The following is a 13,607-nucleotide window of genomic DNA, read 5'->3' on the forward strand; positions in this document are numbered from 1 at the left end:
AATTGCTCCACATCTCAGAAAATTCACACGTTCAGAGTGTCAGATAAAGCCCACACCTCTGTAACAGAAACAGCTCAATGTGATAATAAGGATTGACTTTCTTTCTCTTTTCTCATCTATATCTGTCTTTCTCCCTATCTGTCAACTTTTATGTATTCTTCCTGTTCTCACTGTTCTCACTTCCCGACCCCACATCCTTCACTGTGTCTCTCACACTATTTGCCTCTCTTTTTCGATCATTATTTCTTTCTCTAAATTTGTCAATGACTTTCTTCTCTCTCTCTCTCTCTCTCTGTCTCTCTCTCTCTCTCTCTCTCTCTCTCTCTCTCTCTCTCTCTCTCTTCTCTCTCTCTCTCTCAGGGCAGTAAAGCTGTTTCAGACCGCAGCAGGAAGCAGAAGGACAGCAAGCCCAAGGTGAGGAAGCTGAAATATCATCAGTACATTCCTCCGGATCAGAAAACCGAGAAAGAGTCTCTGCCACCTTTAGACTCCACCTACTCCAAACTGCTCCACCAACAGCAGCTATTCCTACAGCTGCAAATCATGAGCCAGCATCATTCAAACTATCCCACCATTCTTCCAGCTCCACCCAGGTATACTCTATGTTTTGGTAGTATGTGTGTGTTTTTTTTTTAAAGCACTAACAAGTGTGTTTTAATACTTATTGACTTAACTACTGTCCACAAAAGCAGCTCAGTGGAACATCACAGTCATTTATAAGCTGTAATCTTAGGGTAGAAATACTACATAGTGTTCCTTTAAAATACAATATGAAATATTATTGCACTTCATTCGCTAACATCAAAATCACCAAATTTATCAAATCAAAACTCACACATGCATTTGGATACGATATTATCCCCAAGGACAGAACTAATCAATGCACATGATTTTGCCTTGAAGGAACTCATAACAAACGCAGTGACAAATTACTTTATTAATACTAGGCATTGCAATTTTGAATTACAATTACATGTTACCAAAATGCTTGGTACAAAAATTGCATGTTACTAAATGATGCCAGGGCGGCACAGTGGCGCAGCAGGTAGTGTCGCAGTCACACAGCTCTGGGGACCTGGAGGTTGTGGGTTCAAGTCCCACTCCGGGTGACTGCGAAATTTTTGGTGTGTTCTCTCCGTATCTGCGTAGGTTTCCTCCCACAGTCCAAAAAACACGTTGTTAGCTGGATTGGCGACTCAAAAGTTCCATAGGTGTGAATGTGTGAGTGTGTGTCGCCCTGTGAGGGACTGGTGCCCCCTCCAGGGTGTGTTCCTGCCTTGCGCCCAATGATTCCAGGTAGGCTCCGGACCCACCGCGACCCTGAACTGTATACGCGGTTACAGACAATGAATATGCATGAATAAATGATGCCTATAAAGTCAGCTCATTAGGCACTTTGATATTCACTCAGGCCTCCAGGGGAACAGCAAGCTTCTTCAACCAGCAGGTCATCATCAACAAAAAAAGCTTCACCTCCTCAACCACCATCCACCGATTTGAATGGGTCAAGTCACCATGCCATCATAGAGGTTAATCTCCCACCTCTGCCCCCCAACCTGGAGGAGCTAAAGGTTAGCCATGCCCCTTTTTATCCACTCAACACAGCTCTACTCACTTGGTACCCGGTTGATTTTCCACTATAAAGCCCCCACCCCGGTATCCCCTGATACAAGAATTTATACTAGATACTGGAGCATAGATGTGAGGATTTGATGACATTCAACTGCAACATAACTGCTGATGATGGGATGATTAGTTCAAGATCTCCATCACTGTACAGAATACAGTTTACTTGCTACAGAGCCAAATGCTTAGGAAGCTTCATATCCCTCTAGCCAATGTTGGTAGATACATGTACCTTAGGTACATGTGCCATTGTATTTAATGCTTTTCTGTGGAGATTATACAAGCCGTGTATGCACAACTCAATGTCTGTTCACAATGAGGTCATCATAAAGTAGCACAAATCTAAATCTAAGGACTGTCTGTGTAGATTTGGTCATTGAATGAATCACTCGGTGTTTGTACGTCTCTTGTTCTCCTGTAGGTTGCAGAGCTGAAACATGAACTCAAAATCCGTGCTCTCACTGTCTCTGGGACCAAAAACAACCTTATAGAGCGTCTAAAAAGCTTCCATAAACAGCATGGTGACAGTGATTCCTCCAGTACTCCAGGGGCCACTAGTGTTCCTGTAAATTCTAACACCAACACTTCCCAGCCACAACTGCAGCAGAACCAGCAGCAGCAGATTGTCCAATCCCCTGCATCCACCCACGTCCTCCAGCCATCGGGAAACAGCAGCATGGTGGTGGCCGCTCTCCCATTAGTCGCCACTGTGGGAGGAGGTGGGACTCCACCTGCCGTTCAGCCCCAGATGATGCAGTTTGGGAGTTGTAGCTCTTCACCTCCTCTATCGCCCACGCAGTCCGAGCAGTCATTAACTGAAATGAGCCCAGATGACCACGTCAGTAATGGAGACACTTTTGGGGAAATGGTATGTTCACTTTTTAACTGAAATGATTTTGAACCTGAAATCTACCCTTGATAAACTTCTAAATATTTGCCAGGTGTCGTACTCAAGTCCTTGCAGGCCACAGAACTGCAGGCTTCATCTATTATAGTAGGAAAGTCCAAACTTTTTAACCGAGTGGTCAGATTTGTCCATATCCAAGGACTTATTGGTCTTAAACAAAACAATAGAAAATAAAGCGGTTAAACTGTTATGATTATCATCATTTGTGATCATTCATTCAAACAACTATCAGTTGATGATCACATGAAAATAATACGTCTGTCGAGCATGCAGACATATTTATATGTCCATTTTGTCAGCTCCATGGACCATACAACAGAACTTTGTAGTTCTACAGTTACAGACTGGACAGTGAGTGGAGACAGTGTTTAAAAACTCCAGCAGCTCTGCTTTATCTGATCTATTTATATCAGTCCAACACACACTAACACATCACCACCACATCAGCCTCACTTGCAGCACCAAGGATGTTCCATCATCTATTTCATCCCTGCTCTGTGGTGGTCCTATGGGGATCCTGACCATTGAAGAGCAGGGTAAAACGGGGATGTAGAGAAACAGCTGGACTACAGTCTGTAATTGGAGAACTGCAAAGTGCTCCTGTGTTTTCACTATTTCAAAGCTGATAAAATGGACAGCGAGTGTAGATAAAGGTAGGTGTTCCTAATCCTGTGATTGTTCAGTGTAAAAACTGCAGTATGTTTTGGCTGGACCTTGGATTGTATTTTAACTTTTATCAGCTAATTACAAAAGCCTTCAGATCGCTACCTGAGGGGAAAACACAGCAGAGTTGTGGCCCGGAACTAACCCAGTTTGACGTGTCTGATCTAGGGCATGTCCTCATTGGTTGGTGGAAATTGTAAGATGTTCATGTCTTGATAAGCTGTTGATTCATCCTGATTATATACTATGATAAGTGTCTGTTAATGATGAGTGATACCAGTAATACCACAGTTGATGTGTGTATCCTGTAATTGGAAGGTCACAAGTTAGATCCAGTTTGCTGTCATTTGTCTGTTGTGATAATGGTAACACCGAATTATCAATGTTAAAGATTATACAACATTTGTTAAGGCATAAAAGATATTCTATAAGAACTTATATAGAGAATTTTAACTAGTATGGCTCTCTTTTACAGGAGTGTTCTATTAACTTTTAAGGAGTCTGCTGCATCAGCAGCTCAATCAGGCGAGAATAATCATTATTCAGATACAAGTACATGATACAAAGCTGCTGGCCTGTGGTAATAAAGACCTACACAAAATAGCAAGCTAGTGAGCAGTCGTGTAAAGATTCACAAAATCCATGGTTCAGACCAGATCATGGGTTTTGAGTCACAGATGGAAACGTTTTTCAGGTCACCAAGAAAGAAAAATAGTGAGAAAAATATAAAATAGTAATTCTAGTTTTCAGTTTGAAAATGTTATAGCAAGTGACAAAGAAGAGGTGGGAAAAGTCCTAACACCATGCTGAGAACTGGGGAAACCTCACTCACCAACACATACATCACACACCTACACTTACAGACAAACTAAGCTAACAAGCTGCGTTGTCAAGCTAAGTGCACTCAGATTCCCTAACGTTACAACGAGCATGCTTCTAAACAGTCCCAAACAAACCTGAACAGGGAAGGAGTGGAGCCATGCAAATACAGCAACTTCCCTGAGTTCCAATTGGGCCCCCCAGGACCCCCAGGGGAGTATTTCACAAAGCAGGATCTCTCACATAGCCAGCTTACTTAAAGGGAACATCTACAATTTTGGGAAAATGCAGTTCTCTCTGGTTTGTTTACATTCAGAAGCTTTGCATCTTTTACGTTGAAATTGTATGTTTTAGGAGAAAAGTGAATATTCTTTGTATGTGGATGAAGTTTAACTTCTCTGTAAGTGTTTATTAATTGTTTGAATTACTCCAGAACTTTATTTGTAACTCGAGTTGTTTAGATTTGTAGTTTGGTCTGTGTTTACTTTCATGTAGTTTGCACTCTACTGAATTTAGAGTAAATTCCTACCTAAATAATCCAAAAACAAAATAAGTCAATGTTACCAGCCTATTGAGCAGGTATAAAGCGATATTCATATCTCTTTTTGTGTTTTTCAATGTTTGGAGGGCTTTTTGCTGTTTCTATTCTGTGAGCCGAGAGAGAGGAAGCCTAGCATGTCTGACCAAGCCACTTTGTTTTTGTTTTTTGTTTTTTTTTATTACAATTGTGAATGTTGCATTTAAGCCCACAGTGGAGGACTGTTCAAAAGCAGTGTCCCTCAGATCTGTTCCTATTGGCCAGGTTTGACTTTGGGATTATGTTATCTGGTTAAACTGAAAAATCCTGGTTTGTGGAATATCCCCCCAAAGCTGCGGTTGTGCTTGTTGTACGGCTGGCTCTTGTGGCACAATGTTTACAAACTGTATTATCCACACACTCTGTTCACATGACAGCTGCTCAGTCTGTATATGTTTTCATTGCAGCTCTGGGTTGAGACTTAGGGAATTTTTAACCTAAAAATGAACTGCAGCAGTAAAACTGTATTCCACACTGTTATGGTTACATTTGGTGATTAATCCACGGTTCATGTGCATCCTGAATCATGAAGGGCAACCTGTACTAAGCATGGATTATCCGTAAACCGTTACACCATATATGTGCAGTATTTATGTTTATGTATTGATAATAGTCACAGTTATGCGTTGGGACAATTGGTGTGGACAGAGCTAAACCAATTTTAAATAATCAAATAATTCATGATCTGTTGTCATTTGTTACTGTTACACTACAGTTAAATGGTGTTTGTACAACTGTTGTATGAAAGCAGAGTCAGGCTTTTATACATAGGCGTTATACCTATGGTTGGGTCCTGGACCTGTGGTCCCTTATCTATGTTCGAATTGCAGCAGTGATGATATCCAATGTAACAAGCCCTCCCCCTCATGTCAGAACAGAATAGAATAGCTTTATTTTCCTTCTTATCAAAATTTTATTTGGCCCTGCTAGATACAACAGACGTAATTCCAATACAACTTACAAAAAATAATAATAATTCTTTAGTAACAGTGATGTTGGAGTTGCTGCTCATTTTATCTGGACATAGTCTTTTTAGAGAGAAGTGATGTTTTTTCCCACAGCATATTGAGCTAATTTCTCTCCTCATTGCTTGCTAGCAGCTCCACATTTTAAATAAAAGGCTTCTACCATAGTGCCTTCATCTTTATAGTAACCCAATCAGTTAACACTGTTTGGAATCAAAAACCTGTCAATTCTAATGTATGACTTATGATCTCTCTCTCTCTCTCTCTCTCTCTCTCTCTACCAGGTGACATCTCCTCTCACTCAGCTCTCTCTCCAGCCCTCATCCCCTACCCTGCCCACCGTCCACATTATAGATGACTCCCCTCCAGTCATTCCCCTAGTTAACTGTGGCCCCACCCTCCTGCCCCTGACCAAAAGACATCCTGCAGATAAGGACCAGATGCTGCAGGAGAAAGACAGACGCATTGCAGAGCTGACCCGCATGCTGCAACAGAAACAGCAGCTAGTGGAGAGACTGCGCTCACAGCTGCACGGCCAACACACAGGGGGTGGGGCCATCAAGCCACACCCAACAATTATAGTGAAGGAGGAACCTCAGGACATCCCCATGGAGGAAGTGGAGGAGATACAGGTCCAGCAACAGCAGCAGAAGCAGAACAAATTAGAGCAAATCATCCTGCAGCAAAAGCAGCTTACCCTCTGCAAACAAACACAAAACAAACACAAGAAAACCCACAAAGAGCAACCCAGCCCAACACTCACCAAACAACAACAGCAACAACAGCTGCAGCCGGTCTCTCAGCAGGTCAGCTTCCTTTCAGTGAGAACGTGGGGAATACATTTTGTGGATGTTATTTAGCTTACAAATAGAGCTGGACAATTCGGTCAAAATTTATATCACAATATTTTTTTTATTTTGGTTGATACGATATAATTCCGATATCGATATGAATGGTATAAAATCCATTAAAAAGCTTCCAAGAACAAACAAGAAACATGACATCACCATCAAACATAAACCTCGTGGTTTTGTCAATATTTATATTTTTAAACTAAATTATAAACTGAGTGCGATGAACTGAGGACAGTGGCCTGTAACGACATCAATCAGTGGCATATGTTGTAATGTACATTGAAATATTGAAAATGTGTTTAAAAATCATATAGTTGTCATTGAAACTTTTTATATTGCGATTTTAAACTATATCAATTATTGATTATTGTCCAGCCCTAAATACAAACTTAAAAATGATCATTCTTTGAGGTTTGTTTAGTAATGATAATTTTTCTGTATAGAAACTTGGACACTTTAAGAAACTTTTGCTTTATTTAAATGGTCTTTGCATCATAAAGGAGTCCTTCAGATTGATAGAGAATGTGCTATAGATGGTTCTAAATAGCACCTTCCAGAAAAGGGTTCTATATGGAACCAAAAAAAGTGTTCGTCTATTTTTACAATGTCAAGATTGTTACAATAGAAGAACCTCTCAGTAATTGGACCTCCATCTCAAGCTAAGACACAAAATGTGGCCAACAGTTTGTGGACACCATTTCTAATGAAATGAAATATAATCATATGTAATGTGTCTCTCTTTTGTACTTTTCTGGAAGGATTTGAATTTGAAGCAGAGAATGTATATAGCACTAGAGTATATTAGAGTAGCTGAATTCACTAGTTTAAATGCATGTTTGCAAATATATTGGACATATACTCTGATGCCCTGTTTAAAGAAAAACTGTGTTGACTTTCAAACTATGAATCAAAGAGTGATCAAAACATCATTTGAGTGATTTATTGGAGCATTCTGGCATAAATCTACAGTGTAATATGACATTTTATTGGTATTCCGCATCATGACATTGTGTTTCTTAATCTTGTTTGTTTACCAGAATTCTAATTTAAACTCAAAACTTAAATCCTTAACTTAAAACTTAAATATATTCATTCATTAAATTTGTAGAATAACCAGCATGCATTATTCCAATTTGTTATTCATTGACTGAGAATCCCTGTGGTGTCAACAAATGCTCACTGCTTAGCCACTGATCTACAGGAAATAAATACCACCAAGCTTGAATAAGTATAACTAATAACAAAAAAAAAAAATTATTCTTTAGTAACGGTGATGTTATTTAGTTGGAGTTGCTGCTCATTTTATCTAGACATAGTCTTTTTAGAGAGAAGTGATGTTTTTTTCCCCACAGCAAATTGAGCTCATATCTCCTCATTGCTTGCTAGCAGCCCCACATTTTAAATAAAAGAATTCTACTATAGTGCCTTCAGAAACAGACCATCTTTATAGTAACCCAATCAGTTAGCACTCTTATACTACTAATACCTTAGATATTTAACAAAATTATCAAGATAACAAAGATGGGGCCATAGAAAAAAGCCAAAAAAGCCACAAATTATTGGGATAACAAAATAACTACCTTAGCTACCTAAAGTTAGCTTTAGCTTGTGTCTTCCTTATTTAGCCTTCTTGATACTTGAATAATTAATTCTAAAGTTATAGACATCGTTAAATATGGCTACACAGCTACAGGATATGAATAAACAGTTGTAATGATGAAGTAATGTTGAAATCTGGTTCTGAATGTTTCTTTAAATTTAAGATTTGCATGATAAATATTTCGGTCTAGTAATGTTGAAAAGTCATACAGCGCAAAGAATGCTCTTTGAAATGGTATAAAATTAATAGTTGAAAAGGAAATGAAGTTGTGTTTATGAAATTAATTATATTTGTTTCATTTCATAATGTCTTCTTACAGGGGACTAAGGGGTTAATCAACCAGCAGTCATATCACCTCACCCCCTTTCAAGTGGATGGCCTTAAATCTAACTCCAAGCAATCTCTGCTGATGGACAAAAATGGAAACCACTTCCTGCCAAAGCTGATCAATCACAACATGTATAACCAAGCCAGCAAAAACCCTCAAAATAAAGTGACCAATCGGGTCAACCCACAGGTACCAGCCAGGGGTTGAATTTACTGTGGCTTGGGTAAATACCATTTGTTTTCTTTTTATTCATGCAGTGATATTTCTGTACATTTATTCATTTCCAGAGACAGAAGTCCACACCCACCAAGTTACCCAGGCAATCAGCACTTGAGATGCCAGACAGTGATGTCCAGTCAATACAGCAGACAATTTGCAAACAACCACTCAAAAAGGTTAGAGCTGGGTCATGATTATTTTATCTAAAATAGCGTTTCATATGATTTTTACATTTAGGGTGATTGGCAGACACTCATATCTAGAGCAATTTACAAATTTAAACATGCTATATATATACATAGTTTCTCTAAATTTTATTAATCAAAAAGTAACCTAATTATTAGATTGAAAACTATCACTAAAATAGATTGAATGACAGTAATTTATTTGCCACTGCATTCATTATGAGTTCCATCAAAGAAAAAGTGCTGCAAAAGCATGATTTTTAATTTGCTGAACCCCCTGTTGGATAGATGAATACAATAAAAGGGTGGAGGTGGGAGCAAGTTTGTCCAACACGGAAATGATGTGAGTTCACAGGGTATATTTATGGCTAAGAGAAGGAGTTCCTGCATGGTCCTGCTTCAATGAATGGAATATATTTTCAAATTCATAGAGTACATCCCTTAAAAATCAGGGTTTGGGGCACATTGATAAAAATGCTACTCTGTGTAGTGTACATTTAGAGCATATGTAGCACGTGTGTTATTTATTAAGATTAGTATGTTCATTAGCGTCATGAGAGGTAATCCTGTGTGACTGATAAAAAACAATATTGTCAGTTTTGCGGTCAGCACACTCTTTCCAGATTTTTGTCAAATGAATATGGGGAAAATCTTGGTTAATGAGGGGGAAAGTTGTCCTGAGTCACAGCCACAGAAATGAATGATGTAAATGATACCACATTAAACATCATTGATAGGCAATTGAGAATTGTAATGGGGCTTATAATTGTGCTAATTAAATGGATAATATGCTTCATCATTGTGGGCAGTGCCAAAACGAGACTTCACCCCATTGGCTTATTAGTGTTGAAGTAGCTAATGGGGTGAGCACACTCAAACTGTTGACTTATTAGCATAGAGCTATTAGCATGGCATGCTAATAGCATAGATAATTGAGATTGATGCTTTTACTTTCCCAGGCATTGAAACCAGAGAAACACAGCTCAACAAATCACATCAAAGCTCGCTCTTTGTTGTTTACAACAGCAAATTCCACAAATGAACATCTGCATTCTCCAAATCATATGGTAAGAATGAAGAATTATTTGCGGGGTGTGTATATATATGTGCTAGCTAATACTGATGAGTTAAACCATGTGTGTAACTATGTTTCTGTGGATTGTAGCTGATGATGTTGTTGTTGGTGATTATTATTATTATTATTATTATAGTCATTGTATATTATGTTTACGATATTCAATCAATTAAACTGAAAAAAAAAATTAAATAAGCCTGCAATTTAAAAGATATTTGGCACAGCTGTTGTGAGTGCTACACTGTGCTCCCTCTTCTGGCCACAAGCTGTCAAAGCACAGATAATTGCTGAATTAGTAATCTAATAATTTATTAGGGTCCCTGTAATTCATCGACCCTTAGAATAGTCCTAACATTACGTCCTAATTTTGAGACGGTAACACAGTTATGTTTAGGAGCTAGACTTTTTATTCTGTTAGTCATATGTAGGCAATAATGATTAAATATGCCTGTCCTTCTTCTACATTTAGCCATATATGATAGTCAGTACTCCCCTTTCTCTCCATCAGGAGGAGATATGTTTGGATGTAGATCAGCAAATCTTGTTCAGTCCACCCTCCCCTAAACTGAACTCAGTTTCACCTAGATGCAGAAGGGTAAACACTACCTCTCTCTCTCTGTGTATGTGTGTATGTGTGTGTGTGTGTCTTATTCCTTCCTGTTTCCTCTAATTAACTAAAGATTTTCTACCCTCTTCCTCACAGAACATAGTCAATGACCAATTTACAAGAATATTATGAATATACAGTTTTTTTCCCACATTTTCTATATTTTATCTTTACAAGGTCAGCATGGGCAGTGCACTTTCATTTAGACCAAAGTCAGAGGTTTAACTGACCAAACAAATGAATTAATGAATAATGGAATATATCATACGTTTTGAAAATATACCCATTGAAACTTCTGCTGGCTTTCAGATTGTTGCCCTTTGCACCTATAGTTCTTCTTTTGGAGGGGAGGGGTGGGGGTGTTGGGGAAGTAAAGTAGAGACATATTTGCATATATAGTTTATATTAAGCCCACTTTAGCTGACCATTTAGAATTTTTAGGCTAGAAATAGACTCTAATGTGACTTTCAGGATGCTTTTTAAACTAGGGTTACTTAGGGTTAGCCTGGAAACTGAGACAGAAACACAGTCGTGGTCAGGAGCTGGATGGTTCATTCTTTTTGATAGCTACAGGCGATCAGATGCTCAAAAAGGCTTTGTCTGTTGCTGAAAGTTCAAACTCTTTATAGAATCAGTCACTTGAGTATTCTACAATTCTGTTCATTTTTTTCTGTCCTTTTTCTCCATTTCTCTATCTCTATGGTAACATTTCTTCCTTTTTCTCTCCATCAGGATGAGATGTGTTTGGGTGTAGATCAGCACATTCTGTTTACTCCACCCTCACCTAAAGTGAACTCAACTCCAACTTCTCGCAGAAGGGTAACACCTCCCTTTAAAACCATTTTGGGAAACAATGAGTAACACCGGGAGTTTTGCAACATCTGACATACCATTTGAGGAACATTCTGAGCATTGTTCATGCTGTATATGCATCCCAGTGGTTCAGATGTGTCATAGAGTTCTCAAAATAAAATATTTCATGAAAAGATAATTTTGTATTTAGCTACTGCTAATTGGAATCATTTAATCGTCAGCTGTTTACAATCTTTCCGTGTTTACAGGGTTTAATATTGCCATAAACACTAACCTGATGTGAAAATAACTTTACATTAAGCTATAATTAAGCATGACATATAATTAATGTATGTGTTTGTAGCTGATATATCATATGATGCTCACATGGAACTGGAGGCACTGAGCATGCATTAACGGTGCCAGTTGGGCTTGGTACAGACCTCACCGTTGAGCATTCCAGACGTGTTGTGGGCTTAATTCAATGAAACACTGATGAAGTGAGATTAGAAGAGCTTGTAATGTTGTGGTTGCTGGTAGGAAAAGACTGGCATGGGCTCTCTGTGAAGTTTTAATGGACCGGCATATGATATTTTACATTTATCTTGTGTATATTAACAATTATGTGATGGCATTCAATACAGCAACATATTACTTGACAATTAGACTTCTCTTTCTGTTTTGATATTTAATAGTTAGCTATAGTTTTTTAATTTTTTCATTACATCTGTGTGTGTTTACAGAAAAATGGACGCACTCAGAAGATCGACAATCTGTTTGACATTCTGGTTCAAAGTGGGGGTAAGTTTCAAGCAATGCTTTTGTTTTTGTATATTGCTATCTACATATTTATAAATGTATTTTATTGATTCATTTTTACAGAAATCTCAGGGAATTTCAAGCCAACTCCAGATCCTGCACTGTCTCACATTTGCACAAACAGCCCGCCCATTTCACCAAGCCCCTCCCCTCTCCATATGTCTCCACCTACTCTATCCATCCCTGACACATCCCATGGAGTTTCATCAGTAAGGTCCCCGATTCGAGAGGCAGTCAGTAACAGTAGCATTATAAACGGGCGCCTGGAGGACTTCCTAGAAAGCACCACTGGGAAACCCCTTTTTGGGGTGGAGCCTGGAGGTCATGTGACTTTGATTGATGAACTTCACAGTCAATTACTGAGTACACCCAGCATTCTAGATCACCCCTCTTCACCAATGGACACATACGAATTTGGACTGACATCCAGCCGCACTGGGCTGGAGCTGGCCGAGTCTGCAATGGACAGCATGGATTGGCTAGACCTGGGCATTGGTGGGTCGGTAGGAGATGGGCCAAGTATGGTGGGCCTGAATGGACATGCACCCACCAGTGTTTTTTCAACAGACTTTTTGGACAGTTCAGACCTTCATTTGCACTGGGACTGTTTATAGCCAGTGAAGACACACACACACACAGACACACACACACACACACACACACACACACACACACACAACAACAGTTTGGACAAAACTAAGAAAGTTAAAGAGGTTTATGTACATTTCTTTAAAAACATCACATTTATACAGTCTTTCACTTAAAATATAATCAATATGCCATAACATATTTAGTGTCTGTTTGAAGTTCGCTTCTTTAGTTTTGCACTGGAGCTACTAGGCTAATGTTTCTATTTTAAATAAGTTGTCCACCAAAACTAACTGCAATCCACAGATTTTAAAGAAGGCCAAAATTAAAATATATAAATATGTAGATGAAAGATTGCAATCCATGTTTGCAAATTTTCCAGGAAAAAGAAAATCTTCATTGCTTCGTAGCAGGGCATTCAAAAAATCGATGTTCAGCACCTGCTCTAAACTCCTAGGCTGTACTTTTTTTCTGCAGTTCACAAGCTCAGCACGAAGACTCAAAATTCAGAAAGATTTACACACGTATCATATCTCACTCTGATCTGAATCTGCTGTAAACCAAAAATAAACAATGTCTCTGTCATGACTCTGTTTATTTACTTCGCTGGCTCTGGAGCTGAATTCAGCAACTTGGACAACCTTACAGTGCCCCCAATAATGACGTATCCTTGTTTCCCATCAAAACTTGTGGAAACTGGGGCCTGTTCACTGGAGAGAACAAAGGTTCTAAGAATCCAGAATGGAACTGGTTCAAGAACCAGAGTTCTTATGGTGGAAAAGGGCTATGCATGCTTCACTTGCTAGCATGACTCGCTAACCTGTGCACACAGTTGGTTAACAGTGTGTGCAGGAGTTAACCAGAAGGTGGTATAGTATTAGGTACAAAGCTGACACAGTGACCTGTGGTGACACGCTTGGTTGTATCTGGGCTGTTAAGTGTTTAAGCTTCATTTGTACAAAGGCTTTTATGCTAGTAAACCA

General features: G+C 38.9%; 1 protein-coding gene across 1 annotated transcript in view; it reads left to right on the forward strand.

The window, feature by feature from the left end:
- The window catches only part of mrtfaa (myocardin related transcription factor Aa), a 31,436-nt gene extending 18,246 nt beyond the window's left edge, over window positions 1-13,190 (forward strand). Inside the window, exons 8-18 of the mRNA XM_066674569.1 lie at window positions 361-593; window positions 1,412-1,571; window positions 2,048-2,494; window positions 5,842-6,363; window positions 8,331-8,528; window positions 8,627-8,734; window positions 9,703-9,810; window positions 10,327-10,413; window positions 11,158-11,244; window positions 11,961-12,018; window positions 12,100-13,190. Coding sequence (XP_066530666.1) covers window positions 361-593; window positions 1,412-1,571; window positions 2,048-2,494; window positions 5,842-6,363; window positions 8,331-8,528; window positions 8,627-8,734; window positions 9,703-9,810; window positions 10,327-10,413; window positions 11,158-11,244; window positions 11,961-12,018; window positions 12,100-12,650 — 2,559 coding nt within the window. The 3' untranslated portion in view covers window positions 12,651-13,190. The remainder of the gene's footprint in view (window positions 1-360; window positions 594-1,411; window positions 1,572-2,047; window positions 2,495-5,841; window positions 6,364-8,330; window positions 8,529-8,626; window positions 8,735-9,702; window positions 9,811-10,326; window positions 10,414-11,157; window positions 11,245-11,960; window positions 12,019-12,099) is intronic.
- Window positions 13,191-13,607: the final 417 nt, after the last annotated feature.

This window comes from Hoplias malabaricus, chromosome 6 (genome assembly GCF_029633855.1).
Source record: "Hoplias malabaricus isolate fHopMal1 chromosome 6, fHopMal1.hap1, whole genome shotgun sequence".
NCBI lineage: Eukaryota > Metazoa > Chordata > Actinopteri > Characiformes > Erythrinidae > Hoplias > Hoplias malabaricus.